Source organism: Hylobates moloch, unplaced genomic scaffold, assembly GCF_009828535.3.
Source record: "Hylobates moloch isolate HMO894 unplaced genomic scaffold, HMol_V3 SCAFFOLD_12, whole genome shotgun sequence".
NCBI classification, from domain to species: Eukaryota; Metazoa; Chordata; class Mammalia; order Primates; family Hylobatidae; genus Hylobates; species Hylobates moloch.
In genome coordinates this window covers 38,727,364-38,745,867 of record NW_026652287.1, presented here as the reverse complement: position 1 = coordinate 38,745,867, position 18,504 = coordinate 38,727,364, and the positions used below count along the sequence as shown (strand labels likewise).

Here is an 18,504-nt window from a genome sequence, read left to right as displayed (position 1 = left end):
GCCTCCCAAGTAGCTGGGACTACAGGCGCCCACCACCACGCCCGGCTATTTTTTTGTATTTTTAGTAGAGACGGGGTTTCACCGTGTTAGCCAGGGTGGTCTCGATCTCCTGACCTCGTGATCCTCCTGCCTCGGCCTCCCAAAGTGCTGGGATTACAGGCATGAGCCACCGCGCTCGGCCTAGAGATGGGGTTTCACCATGTTGCCCAAGCTGGTCTTGAACTCCTGGGCTCAAGATATCCCCCTACCTCTGCCTCCCAAAGTGCTGGGATTACAGGCATGAGCCATCACATCCCGCCTGAAATCGTATTTATGACCAAACATAACCCAATCAAAGGTTAGATTCCTTGATGTAAAATAGCCAATGGTAGGAAGATGATGTTGAGATTCACCCTGGGATGTCCCTGGAAACTGTCATATCCACAGCAAACAGAAGTTGCTCAATAAATGTTAGTCCAAAGGAAAAAGAGCATTTCTCCCATTTAATCATTCAATGAGAGTCCACCACATATATTACACTGTGCATTTATTTACAAAGAGGTTAGAGAAACACAGAATCTGGCCCCCCTTTGCACTGGGGAGTCACCATCGTCATAATAAATACAGTAATTTTAAAAAAGAAAAAAAAATACTAGATTGGAACAGCTGAGGGTCATCAGGCTTCCCCCATTCCCTCTCACAGGGAGTGGGGGGCATGAGATAGAAACCATCTTCCTTCCCCTCTTCTACCTCTGAATCCTCCATAATTGTCCAAGGATCGAGGTGAAAGAGTCCTTCTTTCCAGGTGTTGCCAACCCCTACGTGACCCTCAAAACCCCCAAATCAGTGCTCCTTCCCTTCCCAGGGCACTCTGCAGGAATCACCTGAGTCAGACACAGAGTCTCTGACCAGGGTGCCAAGGGGATATCTTAAGGGTCCAGGGACATGGAGGGGGCACTTTGTGAATGAGAGGGGGGCATAGCTGGGCAAGGAAAGGAGGAATGAGAGGGCTCATCAGGAATGAGAGAGCGGTGAAGGGGAACAAACAGACTAGGCTTCTAAACTAAAACGGGGAAATTCAAACCGAATTACCCCTTTTGCATACATGGACACTTACTGTACAGATGAGGAAAGTGACGCCCAGAGAAGGGGAACTGTCTTGCCCAAGGGCTTCCAAGCTAGAAGCTGAACTGGGTCAAACAGGGCTCCTCCCCATTCCTCTCGGTGGTGGTGGGGGAGCCTTTTCAACCAAGACTGCTAGGAGTGGGGAGAGTGAGGGGGGTCTTTGGAAGCAGAGAAAACGATGGTCTTTGGAAGGTAGATGTAGAAGGGTCAGTGGTTGGGAGTGTGGAGGTGCAGAGGCCATGAAGGGGGAGACCAAGCAAATCCCCAAACTCACACTGTAGTCATGACCTTGAGAGAACCCGAACGGAAACGCAATATCTTTTTCTTGAGTGCGTGGGAAGCTTTGATCTTCACGAAGACTTTGGCGGGGCCTGCGGGCGCCCCTGCACCTGCTCCGCCCCCGGAGGCCGCGGTGGCCGCCACCAGCTGCTGCGGCCACACGAGGCCACCGCTGCCGTCTGAGTCGCTGGAGGCAGAGCTGAAGGCAGGCGATTCTCCCTCGCTGGCGCTCGATTCGCTCTCCCCATACCCCCCGCCGACGCCTCCCGCAGGCCCCCGGCGTCCCAGGGGCCCCAGGCGCCCGGCCGAGCACTCGGAGTCGCTGCCCGCGCAGCCGTAGAGCAGACGACGCTGGGGAGCTGACGGGGACGGGCCGGGACCGGGAACACGCGCCGCAGGGGCTCGGGGCCGCACGCGGCGCCCATCGGCAGCATCGATCTCCGCAGTGGAGCGCCAGCGACGGCAAGACCCTGAGGCCTGGGCCGCCAACGTGGGCGCTGGGCCGCGGCGTGGCCGTGGAGGCCGAGGCTCTTCCCGCTCCGCCGTTGGGTACTTGGGGGGCCCCGAAGGGACCGCAGAGGCGCGGCCCAGCAGGCTGGTCTCGGACTGGGAGCGCGAGGCCTTGCGGGCCCTGGGCGAGCCACGGCGGCCTGAGGCCTCGGCCATGCGTCCACGGCGGCCAGCGGCCCGGGGACGCTCCCGGGGCGGTGACTGCTCCACGCTGCGGCCGCGGGTCAGTGGCGGCGGTTTGCGGCGGGCGGCGCGGCCAGGGAGGCCTCGGGTGGCCGCCTGCGCGCCCGGGATGTACTGCGCCTTCACCAAGCGGCCCTCGGCCGGGCTGTCAGGGGGCGAGGGGGCGGCGGGCGGCGCAGCGGGCTCGGGTGCAGCCTCCGACTCCCACGACGACGCCCAGGCGCGGCTCAAGGCGGCAGGGCTGGTGGGGTGGCCCCCGACGCGCTCCAACGAGGGCTCCCGCGCGGGCCGCGCGCTGCCGGGGGACGGAGACGCGTCGGGCGGCCGCTGGCGCACGCTGTTCTGGCGCCGCGGGCCGCCGTCCGCGCCCCCGGGACTGGTCCGGGGCTGGCCCGCCCCCCGGCGGCGGCGCCTGCGCAGGAGCGCCGAGATGTAGCCGTCCAGGGGCCGCCCCGCGCCCCCTGCGTCGGGCGAGTCGGTGGGAGGGCGGCCGCAGGGCCGCGGGCTGCGCATCGCCACAGCGTGCAGGGGGCTGGGCGTCAGAAAGGGCCCGGCGCGGGCCCGCCGCTCCGCCGAGGAGCAGGCCTCCGGGCCGGCGGACCCCCCTGCCGTCGGGTAGGGCGCTGAGAAGGACCGCGGCACCGCTGCCCGCGCGCCCACCACCTCCGGAGCGCTGGGGCTGGCGTCTCCTAGGGAAGGAAGGCCAAAAAAAAAAAAAAAAAAAAGGAAGAGAGTGGAGGGCCTCTCAAAGTCCTTTCCTATTTCCCATCCAGCCTGGAAGAGGGGGGTTGCCTCCCTCCCTTCCATCATCTCAGCAAAATCCCTGCTGTCACACCTTCCTTCTCGTAAAATTCATAATAAAATCTTTACAGGGTCCTACAAGACCCTGCATGACTTGTCCTGCCTCTGCCTCTCCAACTCTCACAACATCTTACCCTCTTACCCCCCCCCCCTTTTTTTTTTTTTTTGAGACAGAGTCTCGCTCTGTCGCCCAGGCTGGAGTGCAGTAGCCCGATCTCGGCTCACTGCAAGCTCCGCCTCCCGGGTTCATGCCATTCTCCTCCTGAGTAGCTGGGACTACAGGCGCCCACCACCACGCCCGGCTAATTTTTTTGTATTTTTAGTAGAGACGGGGTTTCACCGTGTTCGCCAGGATGGTCTCGATCTCCTGACCTCGTGATCCTCCCGCCTCAGCCTCCCAAAGTGCTGGGATTACAGGTGTGAGCCACCGCACCTGGCCTTTTTTTTTTTTAGACAGGTTCTTGCTTGCTCTGTCACCCAGGCGGGAGTGCAGTGGCGCAATCATAGCTCACTGCAGTCTCCAGCTCCTGGGCTCAAGGGATCCTCCCGCCTTATCTTCCTGAGCAGCTGGGACTACAGGAACGCATCCCATGCCCTGCTGATTTTTTCATTTTTTGTAGGGATGGGGTCTCACTGTGTTGCCCAGTCTGGTCTCCAACTCCCAGGCTCAAATAATCCTCCCGCCTCAGCCTCCTAAAGTGCTGGGATTACAGGCACGAGCCACTGGGCTGACCCTTCTCCTCTATTTATAGGACTCCAGCCACACTGGCCTCCTGAAAGCAGGCGCCAGTCACATTCTGGCCTCAGAGCCTTTGTGCTTCCCATTCCAGATTCCAGATTCCCAGAATACTCTTCCTCCTGGATATCTGCTAGGTCCACTCCCCAACTTAGTTCAGGGCACAACTCAAATGTTACAGTCTCAGTGAGGCCCTCCCCGGCCATATTTTCTAAAATTGCACTTCCCTCCCCAAACTCAAAGGGACACTTCTGAGTCCCTTTCCCTGGCTTATTTCTTGTCATAGCACGTGGCATTATTTTGTACCCTAGATATTTTACTTATTTATCCTGGTTTGTTTGTTTATTTATTTTAGACGAAGTCTCGCTCTGTCACCCAGGCTGGAGTGCAGTGGCATGATCGCAGCTCACTGCAATCTCTGCCACCTGGGTTCAAGCGATTCTCCTGCCTCAGCCTCCCAAGTAGCTGGGATTATAGGCACGCGCCACCATGCCCAGCTAATTTTTGTATTTTTTTGTAGAAACAGGGTTTCACCATGTTGGTCAGGCTGGTCTGGAACTCCTGACCTCGTAATCTGCCCGCCTCGGCCTCCCAAAGTGCTGGGATTACAGGCATGAGCCACCGCGCCTGGCCATTTATCCTGTATTTTATCTATTCCTCCAACTAGGCTGGCAGTTTCCTGAGGGCAGGGATTTGCCTGTTTTGTTCATTACTGTTCATTTTGTTCATTGCTCCTGGGATACTGCTAGATAGCACATAGTGGGGGCTCAAAAACTTACTTGTATGAATGAATGACAGCAGTTCCTGTTTACCAGTGACTGCCATGCACCAAGTCCAATGGCTTAGAGCAGAGGCTCACTGAATATTCAAAAATATCCCTTGGGGCGGGCACTGTGTGTATGTGTGTGTGTGTGTGTGTGTGTGTGTGTGTGTGTGTGTGTGTGTGTTGTGTGTGTGTGTGTGTGTGTGTGTGTGTGTGTGTGTGTGTGTGTGTTTGGTTGGCTTTTTACTTTTATTTTTTTGAGGCAGAGTCTTGCTCTGTCACCCAGGCTGGAGTGCAGTGACACCATCTCAGCTCACTGCAACCTCTGCCTCCCAGGAGAAGCAATTCTCCTTCCTCAGCCTCCCAAGTAGCTGGGATACAGGCATGCGCCACAATGCCTGGCTATTAAGGCACTGTTATTATTCCATTTTATTTATATTTATTTATTTATTTATTATTTTTATTATTTTTATTTTTTGAGACAGAGTCTCCCTCTGTCACCCTGGCTAGAGTGCAGTGGCTCCATCTTGGCTCACTGCAACCTTCACCTCCCAGGTTCAAGCAATTCTCCTGTTTCAGTCTTCAGAGTAGCTGAGACTAGAGGCACACGCCACCACGCCCAGCTAAGTTTTGTATTTTTAGTAGAGACAGGGTTTTACCATATTGGTCAGGTTGGTCTCGAACTCCTGATCTCAGGTGATCCACCTGCTTTGGCCTCCCAAAGTGTTGGGATTACAGGCATGAGCCACTGTGCCCAGCCTATTTATTTATTTATTTTGAGACAGAGTCTTGCTCTGTCACCCAGACTGGAGTGCAGTGGCACAATCTTGGCTCACTGCAACCTCCACCTCCCACGTTCAAGTGATCCTCCCACCTCAGCCTCCTGAGTAGCTGGAATTACAGGTGTTCGCTACCACGCCCAACTAATTTTTGTATAGACGGGGTTTCACTATGTTGACCAGGCTGGTCTTGATCTCCTGGCCTCAAGTGATCTGCCCACCTCCCAAAGTGCTGGGATTACAGGCATGAGCCACCACATCCAGCCATATTTCATTTTAACAGATGGAAAAACAGAGGCCCAGAAATAACAGACCTGCTCATAATCATGTGAAAAGGAAATGTCACAGCCGGAACTGGAATCCAGGCCCGATTCAGAAGTCTGTGCCCACAACCATCCTCTTACTGTCCTTTCCCTGGCCCCAGGGCCCCACCCTCACCCATCTTACCTAGGGACTTGGGCCTCTCGCTGGCATAGATGCCCCGGGGCTCAGAGGGACCCAGGCGACCATAGGAGCTGGATCCAGAGAAGCCACTGTCCCCACAGAAGGTTGAGGGTGGTGAATCTGGACCTCCTGTAGAGCTGGGATCTTCATAGAAGCCTGAATTTCCGGGAGAAGCAGAGAGACTTCAGGGGGTTTGGGTGGGAAACCAGAGCTGGGGAAAGGAGGAGATGGCATGGGAGAGACATGGGGGGCCTGAGAAATAGGGATATGGGGAACATGGAGGCGTCCCAGGCGGACCCTACCCCTCCATCCATGCTCACCTGAGCTACGCCCGCTCTCCTGTTCCAGGCCCCCAGACTCCAGGCTCAGGTCTCCCAGCTGCTGGCCCAGGTCCCAGACGAGACCAGGCAGGGCCTCCTGAAGGCATAGGGAGAGAAGGATGGTCAGAAGGCCCCCAGTCCTCTGCTGACTGGTCCCCTATTCCACAAGCCCATGGGCAGAGTTTCACTTTGACAATGAGGCTCTCGCTTCAAAGGATAAAAGCAGTACCTGAGTCCCAGGACCCCCTCAAGATCTGTGTCCCTTCATCCCCATTGGAAAGTCCTTCTGACATTCTAACTCCAGTCCTTCATGCTGCAGCCCCATCTCATTCCCTCTCAGGTGTGATGAGGCCTCAGAAAACCCCCATCTCTTGCCCCCTCTTTATCTGTTGCTCTCCCCAATCTGTGCTCAGAGCCCCTCAACCCTGATTAGAATGTCCCTCCTTGAGTCTAACTTCAGGGATTGCTGTAAGGACAGTTTACTGCTAAAAGGTGGTGTCTAGGACCCCCAGATCCCTTAGTCATAGGTCTACCTTCTTCTCCAAGTTTTTCTTTTTTTATTTTATTTTATTTATTTATTTATTTATTTATTTATTTATTTATTTATTTATTTATTTTGAGACAGGGTCTCACTCTGTCGCCTAGGCTAGAGGGCAGTGGAGTGATCCCAGCTCACTGCAGCCTCTACTTCCCGGGATCAGGCAATCCACCCACCTCAGCCTCCTGAGTAGCTGGGATTACAGGCGCCCGCCACCATGCCCAGATAATTTTTGTGTTTTCAGTAGAGGCAGGGTTTCACCATGTTGCCCAGGCTGGTCTTGAACTGCTGACCTCAGGTGATCCACCCGCCTCAGCCTCTCAAAGTGCTGGGATTACAGGTGTGAGCCACTGCGCCCGGCCTCTCCCCGTCTTTGACCTTCTCTCTCAGATACGCCCATTGCCCCTTATCACCAAGAGAAGGTCCTTTCGTGAGTCTTCCATAAGTCCTTCCTGCTTCAGATCACCTCTTCCCCCACATGGGTAAAATAGGCTGACCACGATTCATATACCTCTTTGCTCTCCCTTCAGAAAGAACCTCCCAAGCCTCCTAGACAGTCCTGTGAGTCTAGCCTTACTGGTACTGCAGCAGCCATCCCAGCACGTTCCTTTGCCCTAGAGACCACATCCTCCTTCTGCCTTTGGTCCACTCCCACCAGGAAGCTCCAGTGGGTCTACCGTTCCTCATCGCCATAAGAAATTTCCGGGAGTCAGGCTGGGCACAGTGGCTCACGCCTGTAATCCCAGCACTTTGGGAGGCCGAGGCGGGCGGATCACATGAGGTCGGGAGTTGGAACCAGCCTGGCCAATATGGTGAAACCTCGTCTCCATTAAAAATACAAAAACTAGCGGGGTGTGGCGGCTTGTGCCTATAGTCCCAGCTACTAGAGAGGCTGAGGCGGGAGGATTGCTTGAGCCCAGGAGGCAGAGGTTGCACGTGAGCCGAGATCACACGATTGCACTCCAGCATGGGCAACACAGCGAGACTCTGTCAAAAAAAAAAAAAGGAAAAAAGAAAAAGAAATTTCCGTGAGTCTACCCTGGATCCTTCTTGCTGCAGAAAAGAGCACTTCTCATCAGATGTGAATTAATGAAGGTGAAAACACTTTTAGGGGAGTGACCGTGACAAGAAGTGGGGTAAGGGCTGAAGCAACACGGATGGGGTCTCCAATTCATTAGGACTTAACCTCATTTTAGAAAAGAGAGGGTCAGAGCCAGAAAAAGTCTCACATGGGTCTGAGTGAGGCTGGATAGCAGCAGGCAGCCTTGGGCTGACGGTTGACCCTCAGACAAAAGCGGCTTGTGTGGACGGCAGGAGGGAGGGAAGTGGGGAGGAGGGTTTAGGAGGGCAGGCACCCAGCCCTGCCTATTTAGGGCAGAAAGACTGGCCGGCTCCCCGGCAGCCATAACCCCCGCCCTGTCCCAGTCTCTCCAGGGCCCAGCCTCTCCCCTCCCCCTAGAACAGAAGCCCCCATCCGGGCCTGTTTATTGGAGGAAGGTCAACAAATCCTTCCACTCTGGGCTCCTGCCCTGGGTATATTGAGATGCTCACAATGAAGTCATCTTTAAGCGGAACTCAAAAAAGCAGCTGAATTGTGCAGCATCAGGAAGTAGCTAAAAAAATCTCTCGGACCTACCATGTACCCCATGTCACGTCCCCCACAAATCACTGGCATGCTCACTCCCCTCTAGCCACGCCTGGCCTTGCCACCGTCCCTCGAACATACCATGTATGCTTCTACCTCGGGAGAATGTTTCCCCCACATACCTTCCTTGCTTCATTCAGATATTTGGTGACCTGATCTCTTCTCTGACACCTTTCCAAAATAGCTCCCCTGTCATTGTGCACCCCGTTGCCCTGCTTTTCAGGTTTTTTCTACATATAAGTAATGACCCCTTGATTTAAAATTATACATCAGGCCGGGCTCGGTGGCTCACGCCTGTAATCCCAGCACCTTGGGAGGCCAAAGCAGGGAGGATCACTTGAGGTCAGGAGTTCAAGATCAGCCTGGCCAACATGGTGAAATCCCGTCTCTACTGAAAATACAAACAATAGCCAGGTATGGTGGTGCATGCCTGTAATCCCAGCTACCCAAGAGGCTGAAGCAGGAGAATTGCTTGAACCAGGGAGGCGGAGGTTGCAGTGAGCCGAGATCACGCCACTGCACTCCAGCCTGGGCGACAGTAAGACTTCGTCTCCAAAAACAACTAAAATAAAATAAAATTATACATCAAGGTGTCATTTGTTTGTTGAATCTCTCACTAGAATGTCAGCCCTAGGAACGCAGAGATTTCTGTCTGTTTAGCTCACAGGTGCACCCCCACCCAGTGCCTAGAACAGTGCCTGGCACAAAGTGGGTGCTCAGGAAATATTTAATGGGCTGGGTGTGGTGGCTTATGCCTATCATCCCAGTACTCTGGAAGTGCCAAGGCAGGAGGATCGCTTGAGGCTGAGAGTTCAAGACCAGCCTAGGCGACATAGTGAGACCCAGTCTCTCTCTCTCTCTCTCTTTCTCAATCTCTCTGTCTCTCTCTGTATATATATATATATATATATATATATATATATATGAAATTTATTTATTTATTTATTTATTTTTGAGATGGAATCTAGCTCTGCCACTCAGGCTGGAGTGCAGTGGTGCAGCCTCCACCTCCCAGGTTCAAGTGATTTTTTTTTTGCCTCAGCCTCCCAAGCAGCTAGGATTACAAGCATGTCCCACCACACTTGGCTAATTTTTGTGTTTTTAGTAGAGACGGGGTTTCATCATGTTGGCCAGGTTGGTCTCGAACTCCTGACCACAAGTCATCCACCCATCTCAGCCTTCCAAAGTGCTGGGATTACATGCGTGAGCCACTGTGCCTGGTCTTTTTTATTTTATTTTTGAGACAAGGTCTCACTGTCTCACCAGGCTGGACTGCAGTGGCACAATCACGGCTCACTGCAGCCTTCACCTCCTGGGCTCCGGTGATTCTACCACCTCAGCCTCCCAAGTAGCTGGGACTACAGGCGCATGCCACCACGCCCCGCTAATTTTTGTATTTTTTTGTAGAGACAGGGTCTCCCTCTGGTGCATAGGCTTGTCTCGAACTCCTGGGCTCGAGCAGTCCTCCCACCTCCATCTCTTAAAGTGCTGGGATTGCAGGCATGAGCCACTGCACCCAGCTGTCTATTTTTTAAAAAGAAATATTAGATGAAGGAATGAATGTATACAATGGAATACTATACAGCTGTTAAAATGGAACGAGTCAAATTTCTATATAGAATCATTACCAAGATATAGCATTGAGCGGAAAGAGAAAAGTGCAGAATATATATAGTATGAGTGACTCAGAATTACCTGGAGGGCTTGTGAAAGCCCAAATGACTGAGTCCCAATTCCAGAGCTTTTGATTCCAGCCTGCAGTCGGGCCCAAGTAGTTGTATGGCTAACAAGTTCCATGTGATGTGGTGCTGCTGGCTAGGAGGCCACACTTTGACTGGCATAGTCTCTGGGACCTCACCCAAGAAACTAGAATTTGTAAAAAGCAAAGCTTTGACAAAAGCTCTATGTTTTTTTGGTATGTAAACAGTTTCTGTTAGGAGATATGTTGGAAGAGGTCTGGGAGGTGACACTAAGGTGACAATGATGGTGACCTCAGGGGATAGGTTGGATTTAGGGGCACCAGGGAGGAATGAGGGGATTGGATGGTGGAAGGAAGTGTTTAAGGAGGCATGACTTGGCATCACATTAAGCTCTGCTGCTCCCCAGCTGTGTGACCTTGGGTGGGTGACTACCTCTCTGGGCTTCAGTTTCCTTATCTATAACTGGGCATCATAGAACCATCTCCTGGAGGTTATTGTGAGGATTAAATGAGTTTCTTTTGACACATAATAAATCTCAGTTTGTATGATTACAGGAAAGCTATGAATTTCTTACAAGGAAAATAGAAAATGTTTCCATTGTTTAATTAAAAATAAATGTAGGTGTCGGGTGCAGTGGCTCACGCCTGTAATCCCAACAACTTTGGGAGGCCGAGGCGGGAGGATCACTTGAGGCTAGGAATTCAAGACCAGCCTGGCCAACATGGTGAAAGCCCATCTCCACTAAAAATACAAAAATTAGCCAGGGGTGATGGTGCATGCCTTTAATTCCAGCTACTCGGGAGGCTGAGGCAGGAGAATCGCTTGAATCCAGGAGGTGGAGGTTGCAGTGAGCTGAGAATCACTTGAACCTAGGAGGTGGAGGTTGCAGTGAGCAGAGATTGTGCCATTGCACTCTGGCCTGGGTGACAGAGCAAGATTCTGTCTCAATGAATAAATAAATAAAGGCCAGGTACAGTAGCTCACACCTGCAATCCCAGTGCTTTGAGAGGCTGAGGCAGAAGGACTGCTTGAGCCCAGGAGTTGGAGACCAGCCTGAACAACATAGCAAGACCTCATATCTTTTAAAAAAAAAAAAAAATTAGCCAAGTGTGGTGGCGTGTATCTGTAGTCCTAGCTTCTTGGGAGACTGAGGCAGGAGGATTGCTTGAGGCCGAGTTAGAGGCTGCAGTGAGCTATGATTGCACCACTACACTTCAGCCTGAGAGACTTTGTCTCTAAAAATAAATGAATAAATAAATATATCATTTAAAAATACATAAATAAACGTGAAAGGATGGACTTTTTGGTAAGTTCTGCCAAGTCTAATTCTGGTTCTTCCATTATAAGGAAGAGCAGAAATTAAGGAGACAGACAGGAGATGCCTCCTCCTCTCCAGCGCCTAGACACCCCCCAAAAATATTCCAAGTCTATACCCCTCTGTTTGCAAGTCTGGTCTCATTCCTTCCAGTTGCAAAAGGATGAATCTTTAAAAGATTAGAAAGTCCTTGGTCAGGCCGGGCGTGGTGGCTCAAGCCTGTAATCCCAGCACTTTGGGAGGCCGAGGCAGGCGGATCACGAGGTCAGGAGATCGAGACCATCCTGGCTAACACGGTGAAACCCCGTCTCTACTAAAAATACAAAAAATTAGCCGGGCGTGTTGGCGGGCGCCTGTAGTCCCAGCTACTCGGGAGGCTGAGGCAGGAGAATGGCATGAACCCGGGAGGCGGAGCTTGCAGTGAGCCTAGATCGCGCCACTGCACTCCAGCCTGGGAGACAGCGAGACTCCGTCTCAAAAAAAAAAAAAGAACGTCCTTGGCCTGAGTCTGGCTCCCTGCCTCCTCACGGTGCCCCTCATCCTTTCTCTGCAGGCTTAATGAGTGTGGTTAGGACCCCTGGAGACCCCTTTGCCCAAACTTTCCTTACCTTGGTTTCTTCCCTCACATACCCCTCATTGGTATACAATGCCCATTTCTATTAGGAAGTCCTTCTGCAAGTTTAACTTAAGTTCTTCTTGCTGAAAGGAACCTTTTTCCTTCTTGAGAGCAAGCAGGACCCAGGGAGCCCCTGCCCTCACCCAGGATTCCTGCCTCTCTTCTCCGCAACACTCCTGATCTTTACCTGGTATCCCCATCATTCCTATTAGAAAGTAATCAAGTCTGGCTTCAGTCTTTCTTGCCTTGAAGGAAGTGTATTCCTGGCAGGGGCTGGGGGTCAGAGGATAAGTCATAAGACAAGGGTCGGGGGATCAGAGGAAGCCCTCACCCGCTCTTCAGAGGGACCCAGGAACCCCCAGCACTAGAGAAGTTTATATTTAGTGCTTCTCTGCTCCTCCTCCTCCCCCCGCCTGCCACCGCCTCCTCCCTGATGCTGGGACAAGCTTTGCCTAGAGACTGGGGGGTGGGGGGACAGGCCTCTCCACTATCAGCTCATGCCGGGAGGACAGAGGGCTGGGGGGGCGGGGAGGGGACAGAGGGACCGAGGAGAGGGAGACTGAAGGGCAGAGATGGGGAAGGTGAAGGGTGAAAAGGGGAGAGACCGAGGGCAGAGCGGGAGAGGACACAGCTACCCACAGCTACCCCATCCTCATGCCTCGCCTTCTCCTTGTCAGGATGGAAGGCGCCTTCCCAGCCGAGCCGGCTTGGGGTGGGGGGAGCTAGCGAAGGCCCCCACAATCCGTCTCTAACTTTGGGAGGGGGCGGGGCCTCCCACAGCTGTTTCTGTTTCCAGAAAAGAATGTGCAGGGGGGTCCCACTCCTGAGACGGGGAGGGGCCGGGCGTGCAGCCCCGGGAGTCTGGCTTCAGTCTTCCTCCCCAGTCCCCATCTGGGGAGGGGGCGGTCGAGGTCAGCGGCGGGGAGAGCCCCCTCCACTGCCACCTCGGCTCAGGTTTCCCGAAACGGGAAGCTCTGGCCACACACAGGCTTGGGGATGGGGATCTGCCGTGGAGCCAGGGTGTGCGGGCTGGGGGGAGGGGAAGAGAGACTGAGCCTGGGACGTCGGGCAAGAAGAAAAGAGCGAGGTGCAGACAGGCAGGAAGGGAAGGCCAAGGAGACAGATGCAGAGGGACACAGAGATCACAGAGACAGAGAGACAGGATGAAGAAAGAGAAGCAGACACAGAAAGTCACAGGGATGTGGCAGGACGGAGAGAGTGACAGAACCCCAGGACGAGGTCGGGAGACTCAAGGAATGACATAGAAAGGGGAGAGGCATGGGGCCTCCTCAAGTCATTCCGGAGACCTCTGCCCATCTTCCACCATGAGAACACCCAGAGTCCAGAAGTCTCCCCCAGGCGCTGCCTCCACCTGCCTCCCCTTGGGTCAAGGAGAGCTGGGGCCAGGTAGGAAGCAGGGGAAATGTCACCAAAGGGTCAAAATCCCAGTGGGGGGTCCTCAGGGACTGTGAGCTTCCTCTCAGCAGTGGTCCCTCCCTCTGGAGGCCCTGAGATTCCCCTCCTCCCACCCCGCCCCCTCCAGAGATCTCCAAGCACACCAGGACTTAGGGAAGATGGAGCCCTGGTGGCGGGGCCCAGAGAAGGGCATGTTTGGCGCCTGGCTGTGTGACCTTGGGTGAGTCGCTTGCTCTCTCTGAGCCTCAATTTCTCTCTCTGTTAAATGGGGACTATCACCCCCTGTTTCCCAAGCCGCAAGAAGACAACGCCTGAAAAGTACCCGGTCTCGGGTTTGACACATACTTGGCGCCCAGAAGGGTTTTCTTTGGGGAAGGGGTGTAAGGGATAGGGCCTGTGTTTCTCACGAGGCCCCAGTGGGGGCGATGCAGTTCCCCCTCCCCCGATTTGGGGGCGGGGAGGCCAGGTCCGGCCCGACGCCGGAACTCCGGGGTCTCCAGCCCCACCCCCTGTCCTTTCTCACTCCCTGCCTACCCGGGTCCCCAACCCCCGCCCGGGTGTCTGAGCATCCAACCGAGACAGACAGACACAGACGGGGGTGGAGGGACGGACGGACAGGCAGCCCCTTACCAGCTGCTCCTCCAGGGCCGCTGCGGCCCGACGCGCCGCTGCCGCATCTTCATCCTCATCGGCGTCCTCCTCGTCCTCGGCCTCGGCGCCCCCCATTCCGGGCTGGGCCAGCCGCAGCGCCTGCTGCACGCGGTACTCCTGCCTCTCCCGGAGCCAATGTAACTCGCAGAGCCCGGCCAGGCTACCCTCCAGCCAGCCCCGCAGCCGGCCCCGCTCAGGGCTCACCGGGAACGAGAAGGCCCGGATCATGGCTGCGGCCCCCCGCCCCAGCCCGGCCGGGCCCCGCGGCCACCCCTCTCCCGGTCCCACCTCCCCGCCCCAGCAGCCTGCCCGCCCGCCCGCTGGCCGGGCTGTCACCGTCTCATCTGCATAGGCGCCCGCCCATTGGGCCGCCCACCCGCGCCTTATCTGCATGGACACGCCCCCAGCGACCGAGCAACAGCCGCCTATTGGAGAATAACCTCCCTGACGAAGACTCTCGGCGGTGCAACTGCACCGCCCAACACGACGCATGCTCGCAACAGCCTACTCGCTCCGCTCGCCACGCCCCCTCCGTGCAACTGCCTCGGGGCCCTGGCCTCGCCCCGCACGCGTCACAATGAAACAAGCCCGCCCTTGCTTCAATGCCATTGGTCTGTGCCTGGCCGGTCCTGCAGCAGGTTCCACCCTCTTGCGGGCGAGCTCTGGCTACCATTGGACTGTCCGGCGCGAGGGGAAGGGTGATCTATAAATAGGGAATGGGTCCACGTGACAGTTTGGCAGCTGCTCCTACCTCTCCACCCCGCCCAGCCTTCAGCTTGTGAGGCTGCGCAAGGGGAGAAAAGGGTTAGGGGGTCCAGCCCTGACTTCGCCTCCTCTTCCAAGAAGCCTTCCCAGACACTCAGCTGTAAAACCAGACGGACGTCCTCCGATAAAATTGTTTCTACGTAGGGCCGGCTTCACCGGCTTGGAATCCACTTAGAAGGGTCTTCGCGCTTGGTTGAATGTTCTGCAATTTCTGTCTTGAAATTTTTAGTTTTTAGTAAGGGGCCCCTTATTTTCACTTTGCACTAGGCCAAATATGTAGCCGGTCTTGCTGCTAAGAGTCTAAGATCGATTGCATTCCAAATTCTGGAATTATAAGACCCTGGGTGGAAGATTCTATGCTTTGACCAGAAGAGAGTCTAAGCAGCTTTTGTCTCCCAGGTGCTAGGAGGCTGTGTGCTCATCATTCTTCCATTCCAGGGGCCTTTGTTCTACGTTCTAAGGGGCTTTGTTCTCAGCCTTCTATGATGCTCTATTCTCAACGTTCTCTGGTCCTAGGAGTCTGAGCCTGACATTCGTTTCCAAGGCTTCCTGCTGTCTCTCCAGGCTCCGCAAGCAGGGCTGGGGCACCCTCAGGCGGCCAACCTGTGTCACTACGCCGAGCCTGCCTCTACCAACTTGCAAGACCTAGCTCTAGTATTCATACTCATCTCTCAGACAGACCTTGACTCCCTAAAAGCCAAGGCCCAGAAGATCATACGAGAAATTCCCTCTTTTATGATTCCCCGTGCACGAAGTGACCTTCTGGTGGTGAGATGGAGAGAAATTGATAGTGGCGATAGGCAGCAAAGTCTCCAGGAGCCAGACTTCCTCGGGGTGAGTCACGGATCTGTCACTTTCCAGCTGTGTGACCTTGGAAAACTTACTTAACCTCTCTGTGCCACCGTTTCTTCATCTGATCACGGGACCATAATACTGGCTGCCTCATAGGGTTGTTCTGAGGATTCAATGAAATGTATCAGGTACTTGGGGCAGTTCCATGGATCGAGAGCCACAGAAGGGTTTGATAACGGCCGGGCGCGGTGGCTCACGCTTGTAATCCCAGCACTTTGGGAGGCCGAGGCGGGCGGATAACGAGGTCAGGAGATCGAGACCAGGGTGAAACCCCGTCTCTACTAAAAAAAAATACAAAAAAAATTAGCCGGGCGTGGTGGCGGGCGCCTGTAGTCCTAGCTACTCGGAGAGGCTGAGGCAGGAGAATGGCGTGAACCCAGGAGGCGGAGCTTGCAGTGAGCCGAGATTGCGCCACTGCACTCCAGCCTGGGTGACAGAGCCAGACTCCGTCTCAAAAAAAAAAAAAAAAAAAAAGAAGGGTTTGATAAATAAGCTTAAAAACTAATCTAGTAAGTTTCAGGGGGAAAATGTCTTGAAATTTATTAGAGAAAACTTTTATTCAGTCTTCTTCTTGTTCAAAATAGACTTAGAAAATTAGTCGGGTGTGGTGGTGCACACGGGTAGCTCCAGCTACTTGGGAGGCTGAGGCGGGAGGATCACTTGATTTCCTTTTTAACTTCTTGATGCTTTTATTAATGATGATGCCAAAAGATTTCTGGACAATCAGCCAGGCGCGGTGGCTCACGTCTGTAATCCCAGCACTTTGGGAGGCTGAGGCGGGCAGATGACCTGAGGTCAGGAGTTCAGATCAGCCTGGCCAACATGGCGAAACCCCATCTGTACTAAAAATACAAAAATTAGCTGGGCATGATGGCACACACCAAGATTGTGCCACTGCACTCCAGCCTAGGTGACAGAGGGAGACTCCGTCTCAAAAAAAAAAAAGAAAGAAAGATAGATAGATTTCTGAAGAATCAACAAGCAACAGTTGCTTCCAAACATGGCACACAAACTGGATATGGTGGCATGTACCTGTAGTTCGAGCTACTCAGGAGGCTGAGGCAGGAGGATCACTTGAGCCTAGGAGGCTGAGGCTGCAGTGAGCCATGATTCCACCATTGCACTCCAGCCTGGGTGACAGAGCAAGACCCAATCTTAAAAAAAAAAAAAAAAAAAAAAAAAAGTTGTGATTACAGAGACTGAGTCCCATGCAGAGGCTGTTAATGAAGTTGCAGAAGCTCATAGACCTTGATTTATAGATGGTAGGGATAGGAAGAGGTTCCCATAAAAATCGAGTGGTGTGTTGGGAGAGGCCTTTGAGGAAGGCATGTAGGGCACAGTGCTCCATCCAAAGGCTTTGGTGATGCGAGTGAAGGGGATGGGGCCCTGGGAGTAGTGATTTGTGTTGAGAAAGGGGAACGAAACTGACAATCCTAATTGCACTTGTAAGACTGAGTAAACACTTTTGCAAAAGTAAGCCAGGGGCATTGTGGATCTTGCAGGCTGGAAGGTAGAATAGGGAGGGAAGATGTGTCATTTGGGAAGAGACAGAAGTTAAAGTGGGAGAATTGTGATCTGAGAGGCATGTAATCAAAGATCAGTTAAAGAGAATGCAAATGAGGCCGGGTGGGGTGGCTCATGCCTGTAATCCCAGCACTTTGGGAGGCAGAGGCAGGCAGATCATTTGAGGTCAGAAGTTCAAGACCAGCCTGGCCAACATGGCGAAACCCCATCTCTACTAAAAATACAAAAATTAGCTGGGTGTGGTGGTGCACGCCTGTAATCCCAGCTACTTGGGAGGCTGAGGCAGGAGAATAGCTAGAACCTGGGAGGCGGAGGTTGCAGTGAGCCGAGATCACGCCACTGCACTCCAACCTGGGCAACAGAGGGAGGCTCTGTCTCTAAATAAATAAATAGAGAGAATGCAAATGAAAGGCAAAAGTCACATGATGAGAAGCAGGCACGGGAGGACCAGAGTGGATATTAAAATGGGGAATCCTAGCCAGGCTCTGTAACATGCACCTGTAGTACCAGCTACTCAGAAGACAGAGGCAGGAGGATTGTGTGAGCTCAGGAGTTCAAGGCCAACCTGGGCAACATGGTGAGACCCTGTCTCTAAAATAGTGTGTGTGGGAGGGAATCCTGGAGTTTCTGATTCCAGGAGCAGGCTGTCTCATGATGTCGTCTACTTGACCCAAGGTTCTTGGGAGAGCTGTCTACAGTTGCAGCCTTGTCTGCTTCCAGGGCTCTTGAAAGAGCCTCCCTCTGAGGTCTCCAACGGGAGTGGATTCCCATTCAGTACAGGTCTTATATCTCTTCATCTCTGAGATATGAACCCAAGGCAGGACAGTCTGGTGTTTGCAATAGTGTAAGGTCCATCCCATCTGAGTTCAAGGTTAGTCTTCCTGCAATGTCTTTTCCAGAGGACTAAATTCGCTGTTTGGAAATTATGAAGAGGCCGTGATGGAGTATTTGGAGGGAAGGCAGCTTGCACCTGTTAGTGACAAGCATGAGTGTACTTAGTCCTTGATAATATCTGAGAATGTCGATTGTAATAGATTAGAGTCCTCAAGGGCCCAACAGGAGTAGAATCCTTGTGAGTCTTTGAGTGATTATTTAATAAGAAGATTATTGATGTGTGCTCTGGTAGGAAGAGTAATGGCCCCCCCTAAGATGTCTACATCTTTATCCCTGGAACCTGTGAATATAGCACCTTTTATGGAAAAAGGAACTTTTTGTGATTAAGAATCTTGAGATAGGGAGATTTATCTTGGATTATCCAGGTGGATCCAATATCATCACAAGTTTCCTTATAAGACGGAGGCAGGAACGTTAGAGTCAGAGAAATATGTAAGTATAGAAGCAGAGGCACAGTGGCTTACACCTGTAATCCCAAAGCTTTGGGAGGCTGAGGGCGGAGGATCGCATGAGGCCAGGACTTTGAGACCAGCCTGGGCAACACGTTTCTACAAAAAAAAAAAAAAAAATCAAAAAATTAGCCAGGCATGATGGCGCACATCTGTGGCCCCAGTTACCTAGGAGGAGGATTGCTTGAGGCCACCAATCTGATGCTGCAGTGAGCTCTGA

At 53.4% G+C, this 18,504-nt stretch overlaps 1 protein-coding gene across 2 annotated transcripts; it reads right to left on the bottom strand.

Annotated features, from left to right (window-relative positions):
* Positions 1-509: 509 nt before the first annotated feature.
* DACT3 (dishevelled binding antagonist of beta catenin 3) lies at positions 510-14,146 on the bottom strand. 2 transcript variants are annotated; one of them, XM_032169376.2, is made up of 4 exons: positions 13,780-14,146; positions 5,920-6,016; positions 5,603-5,755; positions 510-2,765 (listed from the first exon to the last, which is right to left on the bottom strand). In XM_032169376.2, exons 1-4 carry the CDS (start codon positions 14,026-14,028, stop codon positions 1,375-1,377), a joined length of 1,890 nt encoding a protein of 629 aa, XP_032025267.1. In that variant the 5' UTR covers positions 14,029-14,146; the 3' UTR covers positions 510-1,374. The 2 variants fall into 2 exon arrangements, with proteins under 2 accessions (XP_032025267.1, XP_058281174.1); XM_058425191.1 differs by lacking the exon at positions 13,780-14,146 and adding an exon at positions 9,798-9,869.
* Positions 14,147-18,504: the final 4,358 nt, after the last annotated feature.

Bases quoted from the DNA above. Each gene is read 5' to 3' on its own strand.
- DACT3 (XM_032169376.2), bottom strand. From the start codon at position 14,028: ATGATCCGGGCCTTCTCGTTCCCGGTGAGCCCTGAGCGGGGCCGGCTG. The intron at 6,017-13,779 runs GTAAGGGGCTGC...CTATGCCTTCAG, and splicing joins CGGCCCTGGAGGAGCAGCTG to GAGGCCCTGCCTGGTCTCGT. The intron at 5,756-5,919 runs GTGAGCATGGAT...CCGGAAATTCAG, and splicing joins GGAGAGCGGGCGTAGCTCAG to GCTTCTATGAAGATCCCAGC.